The sequence below is a fragment of the Poecilia formosa genome, unplaced genomic scaffold (assembly GCF_000485575.1).
Source record: "Poecilia formosa unplaced genomic scaffold, Poecilia_formosa-5.1.2 Scaffold14, whole genome shotgun sequence".
In the NCBI taxonomy this organism is placed as follows: domain Eukaryota; kingdom Metazoa; phylum Chordata; class Actinopteri; order Cyprinodontiformes; family Poeciliidae; genus Poecilia; species Poecilia formosa.
The window spans coordinates 557,248-568,515 of record NW_006799953.1 but is presented as its reverse complement, the minus strand read 5'-3'; the positions used below and the strand labels follow the sequence as shown (position 1 = coordinate 568,515).

General features: G+C 38.1%; 2 protein-coding genes across 6 annotated transcripts in view; both read left to right on the top strand.

Annotated features, from left to right (window-relative positions):
- LOC103133862 (polyubiquitin-B) overlaps positions 1-4,473 on the top strand; it is an 11,625-nt gene extending 7,152 nt beyond the window's left edge. Inside the window, exons 1-2 of one of the 4 annotated variants that reach the window (XM_007545809.2) lie at positions 3,000-3,101; positions 3,707-4,472. In XM_007545809.2, the coding sequence (XP_007545871.1) occupies positions 3,020-3,101; positions 3,707-4,404 (780 nt within the window). In that variant the 5' untranslated portion in view covers positions 3,000-3,019 and the 3' untranslated portion in view covers positions 4,405-4,472. Of the gene's footprint in view, positions 1-2,999; positions 3,102-3,706 lie in introns of those variants that run through there. The other 3 variants (XM_016668262.1, XM_016668263.1, XM_007545810.2) reach the window with 3 other exon arrangements.
- A 1,446-nt stretch (positions 4,474-5,919) lies between these two features.
- The window catches only part of p2rx5 (purinergic receptor P2X, ligand-gated ion channel, 5), a 10,062-nt gene continuing 4,713 nt past the window's right edge, over positions 5,920-11,268 (top strand). The window contains exons 1-6 of one of the 2 annotated variants that reach the window (XM_016668259.1): positions 5,920-6,214; positions 6,747-6,897; positions 8,319-8,390; positions 8,467-8,542; positions 9,299-9,383; positions 9,902-9,982. In XM_016668259.1, the coding sequence (XP_016523745.1) occupies positions 6,084-6,214; positions 6,747-6,897; positions 8,319-8,390; positions 8,467-8,542; positions 9,299-9,383; positions 9,902-9,982 (596 nt within the window). In that variant the 5' untranslated portion in view covers positions 5,920-6,083. The remainder of the gene's footprint in view (positions 6,215-6,746; positions 6,898-8,318; positions 8,391-8,466; positions 8,543-9,298; positions 9,384-9,901; positions 9,983-11,268) is intronic. The other variant, XM_007545807.2, reaches the window with a different exon arrangement.

Below are 11,268 nucleotides of genomic sequence, written 5' to 3'. Positions count from 1 at the left end.
AAACGAGAAAGAAAAAAGCCATCAAATCTTAACCTCCACATTTGGGGAGAAAATAGCCTAAAAAAAAAAAAAAAAAACGAGAAAGAAAAAAGCCATCAAATCTTAACCTCCACATTTGGGGAGAAAATAGCCTAAAAAAAAAAAAAAAAAACGAGAAAGAAAAAAGCCATCAAATCTTAACCTCCACATTTGGGGAGAAAATAGCCTAAAAAAAAAAAAAAGAAAATGATTCCATGTTCTCTTAATTTGTTTCCTATGTCGACATTTAATGTATGACATGTAAAATTGCAAAAATGTTACAACTTAAGCGACCAAAGTGTGTATTCATATCACATAATAAAAGGTTAAACTTATCTTTGTGGTGTGGTTCATTTGTCAGAATTAAGTAAACCATTCATTCCATAATATCAAAGTATTTTTTTCCCCCAGTTCTATAAGAGTATCTGAATTTGCCTTTTGAAAATGTTAAAACTCTGACCATAAAATATTTAAATCATTAAATGCAAACTGTTAGTCTTTTCCTTTAGAATGTTAGCAGAAGTGACTGTCAAAGTTATAAAAAGACTTAAATGTGTCTGTTATAAACTATGCAAGGATTAAACTTTTTACTTTGGGTGTAATTTAAAATGAGTACATTTCAATGCTGCTCAAGTTAATGTTAAAGCAACTCTAGCTGTCAAGAATTCAAAAATGAAATGTCAATAGATGACTCAAGCATGATTAAAAATCACAATTTTCCACATTTTACATTTTTTGAAGAGTCAATTGGCCAAAAGGTTAAACGATTAGCTTTTTAAAGGAAAACGGCATATTGCTGAAAATTGTTATATTTTGTACTTTGATCACTTGTTCAATTATCTGTCCAACACTCTGAACTGGTTAGGTATTAGGCAGATTACTAACTACTTTAGTCAGCTGCTGGTCAGGCACACCTCCATTTTGTTAGTCACATCACAAACTTCATGTCGCATAACCAATGAGAGGTGGAATAGACATAGCTTTAGATAATTGATAGGTACAGTACATACAAGAAGTTCTCCAGACTATTGAAATCATGTTACATGAATCTCACTATTGCTCCTTATAGCAAAACTGAAACCTAATTGCACATCCGCATATAATAGAAATTTTGAAAGGAAATTAACCAAAATCTCATTGTAGTGATGTGAAATGTGTTAATGTAGAATCAGCCAGTAAGTTTCAGTTATCCTATCAAGGAAATCACAAAATTAATTGCTACTAGGTTTCACAACTACACTAAAATCATTTCACATTTGAATATTCTAATATCACTGGCATTCCTGTTCCTACATTATCTTAACATGCCATCATGCCTTTATAATTTCCAAAATGTAAAGTTTTTGTACCTTTCAGTTCCCCTTAAGTGGAACATTCCATCATCCCTAACCACAAGGGCATCCAAGGTTAAATGAGGCTTTGAGCTGAATTTCTCCCTTGCATAACTTTATTATATTTATATGGCTTGATCTGATGACAGAATGGTTTAATTTGTGAGCCAACAATCACTCAATTTACGTAGTGATTCATCAGTTAACTAATTTTTATGTCCAATATTCAATATGCTCATAAAACAGTGATTGGTTTTTGACAGAGCTGTCAATCTTGTTGCAAACTGTAAAATAGTTCTTAAGGTATGATTCAAGTACCAGTGGTACTTGGGCTGGTACTAGGAACAAATGTGGAACTTTGTTTGTTGTGATTTTGTTTTAAATTTCTTATAGATCAAAGTATCTCCCAATACTTGCCACATATGAAGTTTTAAAATGTTCAACATACCCAGGACTATATTCTGCCACGGTGAAGCATACAAAGCAGAGGACTTTAAAAAGGTTATATCACTTAATCTTGAACTGGTTTTTGATTACTTAAAACAGTGGGCATCATAAAAAAATTTAGATGTACAAGATAGCTAATCTGATGACGCTGCCAGGGCCGGTCCAAGCCTTTGGTGCCCTAAGCAGCTTTTTCTGGGAGGCCCCCATACCAACATGTCAACGCCAGATGATTCATAATTCCTAAGATGCTCTATGTATGTAACGTTTCTGCTTTTATTAGCATTATTTGTAATTAGCATATATTATACCAGTACTATTATGACTTGACTTCAACCTTAGAGGAGTAACAAATAAAAAATAATAATAAATTGGATTTTAAAATGCAGAGTGGTGTTTAAGTATGCCATTTTATTTTAACTATTTGAAAATAACATCAACTGATAAACACTAAATTTAGCATCCATTTCCCAACAGTGGCAGCAGACCATTAACAGGAAGAGATTAATCATTATTATCTATAAAAACAATAAAGTAATTATTGCATTATTAATGTTATTTTATATATATTTTTTTCTATCATGCTAGTTTGTTGCTCTTGGGGGCCCCATGGTGGCGTGGGGGCTCTAAGCAGCCGCTTACTTTGCATTGCCTTGGGCCAGCCCTGGAAGCTGCTGGTATTTGATTTAAGAGTTATTATGCTACTTGTTTTTGTTTTAAAGGGATCTGAACTGCATTTCATCATGTCAAGTTAGTTCAGGATGTAATATATTCCAAATCTGAACCGGCCCAATCTGGTAAGGTTTTTTGAATGGGATCCCCAGTTCTCAAAAATATTGTTAGAATCTCTTGTAAAATCAATGATATATTCTAGGCGGAGAAGTAGGGGCTCACCCAGGTTCGCATTCCTTTAATAACCACCACTGGTGGAGTTTGAGTTATAAAGGTTTGGCAACCACACGTTTAGAAATTTGATTTTTATAGCCTGAAATCTTGAAGTGCAACTAAATTTTGAGTGTAGTTCATTCATTTTAATACTGCTGTTTTGCGCACCTTTTTGAATATCATCTAATAGGCTCAGGGATTTAAATAATATGTATAAAACCGGGCTATGTAATAAAAGTAATTAATTAAAAAACGGTATACAGAAAAAAACTAAAACCAAAAAATGAGGACTATTTTCGTGGGCGGATGAATATCACTTGATGGGCGCATCGAGGGTATAAATGTGCTCGCCTCTTAGCAACAGCAGTCAGAGAGCGGAATTCGCCGTTTTTGAGCAATCTAGTGAACTAGCTGCAAAAAATTGTAAGTATGGTGTTTTGCGCTTTATGTTTTCTGTTACTATACAGTTAACTGTTTTCTTGAGTAGTTTCTGTTTCATATACTTTGTTTAAGGTACTTTTTAATCCAGTTGGCTTCATTTGTTTTTCCCAGTCAGCTGACGTCTAATAACCGGAACACGTATGGTGGTTAGCAACCAGGAATAACAATTTCAAGCAATTTGGTTGGCAGGTTCTCTTTTATTTTGTCGGCAATTTTAATAACGCCGTTAAACAGAACAGCTGTTGGTCTTCAGAAACTACGCGACTTTATTTCAAGCTGTGTCATCCATTCGACTGAAAGCAGAAAGGCAAACAATGGCTTTTTCCAAAATGGCGTTTTGCTTGAATCGCCGCCCTCTTACCAGTCAGTTCGGTCTGTACACTGAACCCCACAAACTGTTCGACTTTACTATTTTTAATTGCCGTGTCTTTCATGAAGAGACGAGTAATTCAATTATGACTGTAGGTTAATGTAGAGTGAATATCGACGGGATTTTAAAATCTAATTCCCCCACCTGAATAGTTAAAGCAAGATAAACGGGAAGTTGAAACAGTACCTCGGGATCCTCACTTTCTCTTCTATTTCAGACGCAAACATGCAGATCTTTGTCAAGACCCTCACCGGCAAAACCATCACCCTGGAGGTGGAGCCCAGCGACACCATTGAGAACGTCAAAGCCAAAATCCAGGATAAGGAGGGCATCCCCCCTGACCAGCAGAGGCTGATCTTTGCCGGAAAGCAGCTGGAAGATGGCCGCACCCTGTCTGACTACAATATCCAAAAAGAATCCACCCTCCACCTTGTCCTCCGTCTGAGGGGTGGCATGCAGATCTTCGTCAAGACCCTCACCGGCAAGACCATCACCCTGGAGGTTGAGCCCAGCGACACCATTGAGAACGTCAAGGCCAAGATCCAGGATAAGGAGGGCATCCCCCCTGACCAGCAGAGGCTGATCTTTGCCGGAAAGCAGCTGGAAGATGGCCGCACCCTGTCTGACTACAACATCCAGAAGGAGTCCACCCTTCACCTGGTCCTCCGTCTCAGGGGTGGCATGCAGATCTTCGTCAAGACCCTCACCGGCAAGACCATCACCCTGGAAGTGGAACCCAGCGACACCATTGAGAACGTCAAGGCCAAAATCCAGGATAAGGAGGGCATCCCCCCTGACCAGCAGAGGCTGATCTTTGCCGGCAAGCAGCTGGAGGATGGCCGCACCCTGTCCGACTACAACATCCAGAAAGAATCTACCCTCCACCTTGTTCTCCGTCTGAGGGGTGGCCAGTAAATGAGTTCAATATTTTATTCACTTAACATGACAAATGCACCTAATAAAGTGAGATCACAATAAATGGATTTTGTTTGGCTTATTTCCTGTAGTTTGAGTGCATTACATCAAAGTAATTGGTGAGTAAATTGCCAGATTTAAAATATTCCTTTGCCCTCGGTAGTTTCCATAAATCTGAGCAGATTCATGTAAAAGCCACTAGATGGCACTGCATTACCATTGATGACTAATGTGTCCCTTACACACTGGTCAGGCTATTCTGTTCAGACTGCAATACCAGCCTTTTGAATGGGGGACTTTAAAGTGATTTGCAAAGTTTCCAAATTTCCAGGTGATGACTCTTATCCAAACCAATCTATATGCATAAAGTCTTGAATTCTAGTGCCACCTGAGATTTATTACTGCCAGACTTTTAAAATAACAGGGATAATGTGTGTCCAGAAGCCTTGGTCTTCAATGTGACCTTTGTCTTGCCGAGACAACTGTCAGCCATTAGAGCTGACGAAGCCATTAAATGAAAAGGCCCCAAAAATGAACCTGTCATGCCCTGATCTAAGCAGGTGATTTGACCTCAGCAAACCCCACTTTGGCCATTATCCAGAAATGACTGTGGTCAACCTTTCCAGTGTACATCCTGGTACATCTAGTAAAGGTGGTATTTATAAAAATAATGAAAAACTAATGCCTTCATTAATTCTGTTCTCCAGTTGGAAATCTAGTTGTTCTAGGTCAAAAAAAGACTTGAATTCAATTAAGCCCTTTAAAAGACAAGCAAAACCCTTTGTACATTTTTTTTCATAGTTCTGTAAAGGATATATCATAAATGCTTGGCTATTCTAGCAGCTCTTTGTGGCACAACCTGTTACTAGAGCAATTACATATTGATACTTCACTTTCCTTTAAATTAAATATTCTAAAGAAAATTGTGTGATATTAAAGCTTAGTGAATGATCTGAAATGTGTTGATGTAAAAAAAATGTGTAATGGGGCAATTCTATTTCACTGAAATTTGAAACAGTCCAATATTTATAGCAGATTTGCCCAATACTTTAGATCAACTTGCAAGCATAGTGGTTGGGCTTTTGAACATATTAGCCTCCTCGACCCCCAATGCAAATTAAAACAAACAAAATACAATACAGGCATTGGATATTATTTATATAATAAGTCTACATTCATATCTGAGTTTCTCTTTGTGACATGACTAACAAAAACATGGATTTTTGTCCCCAAGACATTCTATGGAAGCCCGTTTCCACCACTCTGGTAAAAAGTAAAGATAGCGTAAATAAAGATAGTATCTCAAAAATAATGAGATACTATTTTAATTCCTGAAATAATGAGATACTATCTCATTATTTTTTTTAGACATTATTTCATTATAATGAGATCATTTATTTTATTTTTTAACGGAGTGGCAGAAACGGGCTTCCATAACATTCTAAGTTTTTCTCTGTTTTTTTCTTCATTTTTTTTTAGCTGAACTGTAAAACTAGTACTGAGTGAGTGAAAGGAATTTCTCAGCACATCACACTGACTTCTGGGATGCGAGCAGCAGCGTTTCTCAGCCCCTGTCTGTCTATCGCATGACAAGTGACCCAGCTGTGGCATATCAGCGGGGATAGAGAGAGGCTGGGACCTGCTGCTGTCTCATTTCGGTTTTTGGCGAGGCGCGACTAATGGCAGGCTGCGGGGGCTTCTTCTTCTCTCTCCTCAACTACAAGACAGAGAAATATGTCATCGCCGAAAACAGGAAAATCGGGATTTTGTTTCGGCTCTATCAGCTGGCCGTGCTCGGATACATAATCGGGTGAGGTCTGTTGCGCGGACTAAAGGCGCGGAGAGTGGATGGCAAAGTTAAAAATAGGAGAGCTTATGGGACAATTTTAAATAGCTGGTGGCTTTAAAGTTGCACATGATGATTGCTTTTTACTTTATCTGAAGCATCGCCAAGTCAGGATTGAATGTTTTTTGTCAAATCGGCAACTTTTTTCGTTATACCATAGATTTTATGCTATGATAATTTATTTGTTAATATAAGATTGGATTTACGATAAACCTAACCTCAAACTCGAAAATAGCAAGGCCTCTGGCTTTTGGAAACTGGTTTGCCTAATGGCATGCACGTCTCGGGTTCAGGCATCGTTTGTGTCGCGGTGTAACTCCCGGGACATGCATTTGCATAGACAAATCATTTCATACCACCACTGCACACAGAAAACACTGACAGCAGCCTGTTGCTCCATGCTGGTGAGGACTGCAGCCTGCTGAGGCTGGAGAACGTGGTTCTAGCTTGAGGGAACTGTTCTAAAACACAGTGAGTGATGAAGATGATGTTTCAGATGGGTGTTTGTGATGAAGAAAGGGTACCAGGAGAGGGAGGAGGCAATCCAGACTTCAGTCATCACCAAGCTCAAAGGCGTGTCTCTGACCAACACCTCAGAGACCGGACCTTACCTGTGGAGTGCAGAGGATTACGTCATACCTCCGAATGTGAGTAATTTATTGTCAAATTTTTTTACATTTCAACCACAAACACCAGTGTATTTCAATGAGACTTTACATTATCATCATTTGCCAATTACTGCTGCAAGTTTGTTTTTTGAGGGGTTTGTCTTTATCTGGTGTGTACGCCTGGTCTGACAGTTTTGCTCAAGGTCAGTCAAATGAGAGGGAGAGTGTTTGCAAACATAAATCTTAAGCTAGGAACTATTAAACTCTGATTTAGGTATGGACTGGGCCACTTCTGTAAACCAAACATGCTTGAGTCCAGTCCTTTTAAAGCTATTTTCATGCAATCTATAAAACACTGGACATAAATATCTATATATAAAGACGATTGTGTGTTTTGCTTTCTTAATTATACAGTTTGTCGTTCACTAATGTTCTTTAACCAATTTGTAGGGCAGGAGTGTCAAACTCAATTTCATTTTGGGCCAAATTAAAAATATGAATGTTTTTAAAGGGCCGGTTGTGCCAGAATGTATTGATAAAAACCCATTAAATTGATAAAATATCAATAAATAGCTGCTTGTTTCAGCTTTAAATAATACTGAACATATTTTCACACTGTGCTGTCAATCCAGGATTCTGATTGTTTTTTGTTTTGTTTTTTTGCAATCAAAATCACCAATTTTGTGGTGCTAATTTAGAAATATTTGTAAGGAAGTTTTACAATATTTGTGCAAATGTATGATGTTAAATGTGACTTTTTATTAATCGCCCTGTCAGTCACGGACTACAACCTGACATCAAGTAAAACCGAGGCAGCAGTCACTTAAACTCGATGTTTTTGGACAATTTTGAGAAAAAATTGCAGTAAAATCAGAAAAAATGTGGGGATCTGTTGATTTTGCGTGAATTTTCTGTGAATTTTGCAGATTTGTGAAAACTGGAGGGACTTGTTGATGTCATTAGGAGTCTTCAGGGCCACATAAAAAGCTATTGCAGGCCAAATTTGGCCCCCCGGGCGACACACGCGTGTCGTAGGGCCTTCAGAAAACAGCTGCATTTATACTGAGATAAAATTACACAAAGGTGAACTCTACTGACTATTTAGGTGACATGTGAAGGTTAGTTACACTATTTAGGGGCATCTGAGTAAAGGGGGCTGAATAAAAATGCACACATACATTTTGTTACTAAATGTTGAAACCCGTGTCATTTTCCTTCTACTTTACTGTGTGGTACGAAATAATTTTAGTTTGTCATGTAATAAAATATATTGAAGTTAGTGGTTGCAACTTGAACAAACACTGTTTCAAAACGTTCCTTCTGTCTGCTGCTAATGAGAAGTGTCTTTTTCGCCATGTGGCATTAGCCTCAATGTCTGTCTCAGCAGACTGAACAGTATTGAACAATGTAATGTGCTTAACCTTTTATTTTCTTCTTCTAAACCTAATTGAATTCTGCAGGGTGAGCAGGTGTTTTTTGTAGTAACAAATTACATAGAGACCCCGAATCAGAGGCTGGGCTTCTGTGCTGAGGTGAGTACCTATACTGAGATTTTTTTTTTTAAATGTAGCTATTCCATTGTGAAAACTTTTACTGCTCCTCCTGCAGAGTGTTAAGGTACCAGATGGACGATGTCAAAGCGACGACGACTGCCCTGAGGGGGAAAGTGTCACAGCTGGACATGGTAGGAGTCATTCATTGGGGAGTTTCTTAGAAACATCAGAAATACAAATCTGGAAAAGTGCCAAAAATGTTAACTTAAATAGGAAGTAGATTTTCGAGTTAAGGCAAGCTATCTTATAAAAGTGCTTGGTATTCATTAATTCATAATATTAGAAATACTGGTTCTTGTACAGTATTTGAAACCAAAATTAAGGTACCACACACATACAGAATGACGGATATTTTGTTGTAAATTGTGCAAAAAAAAAAAAAAGTCAACTTTCTAAGCACCATAAAAACATCAAATGAGTTTTAAGGGTGATTTTTAAAATTTACCATGTCACAATTTTTGATGCTTCAGTAATAGAAGCATTTAGATGTAGTCTTCTTTTTAGTATTAAAAAAATGAGCCCAAACAACTATGAAAAAAGGAGCATAATTTATCCAAGGTTCCAGAAAGCAACAAGTGATAATTTAAACTAATATTTTAAAAATGTGTCAAGAAAAAAAAACTCTTCTTCAGCTGGTCAGCTGAAGTTTTAATTCCAGCTTGGAAAGTCTGCGCTTCACAACCAGTCGAGGGTTTAGCTATGCAGTGCATATTAAACATTAGTGAATATTTCAACAATAAACTACTCACCACTTCATCAAAGCATTAGTACACGCAGTACTGCAAAAAATTTTGACTTGGGAGTATAATCCTTCCAAGAGTGAAATATTGCCATCAGCTTGTTTTGCTACTTTACAGAGATTAAGAAAGTGATGTTGTCTGTTTTAGGAATAAAGACGGGCTTGTGTTTGAACAGCACAGGGACCTGTGAGATTCACGCTTGGTGTCCCATCGAATACAGCCAGAAGCCAACGTAAGAATCCTCCTCCCAATGTGTGTTAACGCTAACTCATACAAAACTGAACTAAATATTCCCCTGATATACAGCAGAGCTTAGGGTCGGGCGATGAATAGATTTTATTGATTCACCAAAGTTTCTGTTCACCAAGATTTCATTCTTGGAAAATCTGGATTTTTTTTCTTTTTTTTTTTCCCACCAATGAACTCCTTGGGTTTCTGTAATTTTGTTGTAGAAGCACATTTTACATTTTGTATTTGGTTGGACTTTGAGTTCAAAGTTCAACCAAAAGAAACGATGATATCAATAAAAGCAATTAAAAAATATTTTCTATCATTTGTAATTTTTCTTAATTAAAGAAGAGAGAGGGGAGAGAAAAAAATGTTTTTATTTCATATGAAAAGTCTGAGATTCTATTTTTAAATCATCTGGCCCAGTCCTAGCAGACCTGTTATTTCTAAAACAGCCTCCTTATAGTGGCTGTCTTTTTTAAATATTTTTTTTCTTTCATTAATTTTTTTTTTTAACCACAGAGAGCCATTACTGAGCGAAGCAGAAAACTTCACCATCTACATCAAGAACTTCATCCGGTTCCCCAAGTTTGAATTCTCAAAGTAAGTAGCTATAAGTGGCCGCTGACGGCTCCTGTGCCTGTGGTTTTGAAAGCGTCGCGGCACAGAGTGAGATGGGGGGCTATACATATTTCAATGGCTGCTTTAAATAGCATTAGGGTGCCGAGTCATCTATTTATACCGGCATGTGCATTGCTCTCAGCGAGACAGTGAAACAGTCATCTGAGACGTCCTTGACAGCAGCCCTTGGTTTGGACAGGTGTCCGATCAGACGGGGGTTTGCCCAGAGAGCGGGACCGGTGCCGCTCGCCGTCCGCGTCTCGCAGGAGAGAGCGGACCGCTGCTGGACATCGTTCCTAATTCATCAATCAGGAGCTCCGTCTGATTACACATACGTCTTCCTCGTGCTTCTTCTTTAACCGCAGCGTGCCAAGACATTACGGCAATAGAGTAATTTGACGCCACTTGATGACTGCCACTAAAAATGGCTGGCAATACAACACCCCTCTGACAGTGAGGCACATTCGGTTACACCGGGAATCTTGTGTGCTGCTACAGGAGCAGGAGTTCAGGTTACAGCAGGTCTTAAATAAGAAATATTACGAGTTCTCCACTTTTTAAAAGCTTACAATAGAGGTCAGATGTCACTGAGATGCAAACTCCCATAGAAGCGGCATTCAGTCAGTAGTTCACATAAATCAGATTGCATCTATTGTTCACTTTTCAGCAACACGCCCACACAGCAAGTCTCTCTGCAGCTTTGTGAAGGAGGGAAACGTTGCATCAGAAAATGTAATTTTTGAGCCTCTAAAGGGGCACTGTTATGTAAAACTGACTTTTGTTTTTTAACTTTACATCATGTTTTAATGTTATTCCCTTATCAAAAACATACCTGCAGTGTTGCTTTGGTTCCTTAATGCTAGTTTGAGAAACACTTAATTTCACCTGACTGGACCTGGCACCGCTTTTAAGGTCAAAGCTCAAAAGCTCCTCCTTCCCCCACAACTCTGTCACTCAGCTCCTTCAGACTAGCCAGCAGCAATTAGCAAACACCTAATGGAACAGCGCATCTGCTGAGCTCGTTATACGAGCTACTTCTCAGTGCGGCGCTGGTAAAAATGTTTTTAAAAGGTTAATGGAGGAGCCATGTTGGGATGACTTCCTGAAGGCGGCGTTTCATAAAGAGCTGGAGTTTTTAAAGCAACAGAGTCCCAATGTTAAGTTACGAAGTCAAATTCCTTTTAAGTCATGTTTGATTTATATATGAATATAATATATGAACTCAGTTCTTATATTTATATAAGAACTCAGTTCTTATATTTATATAA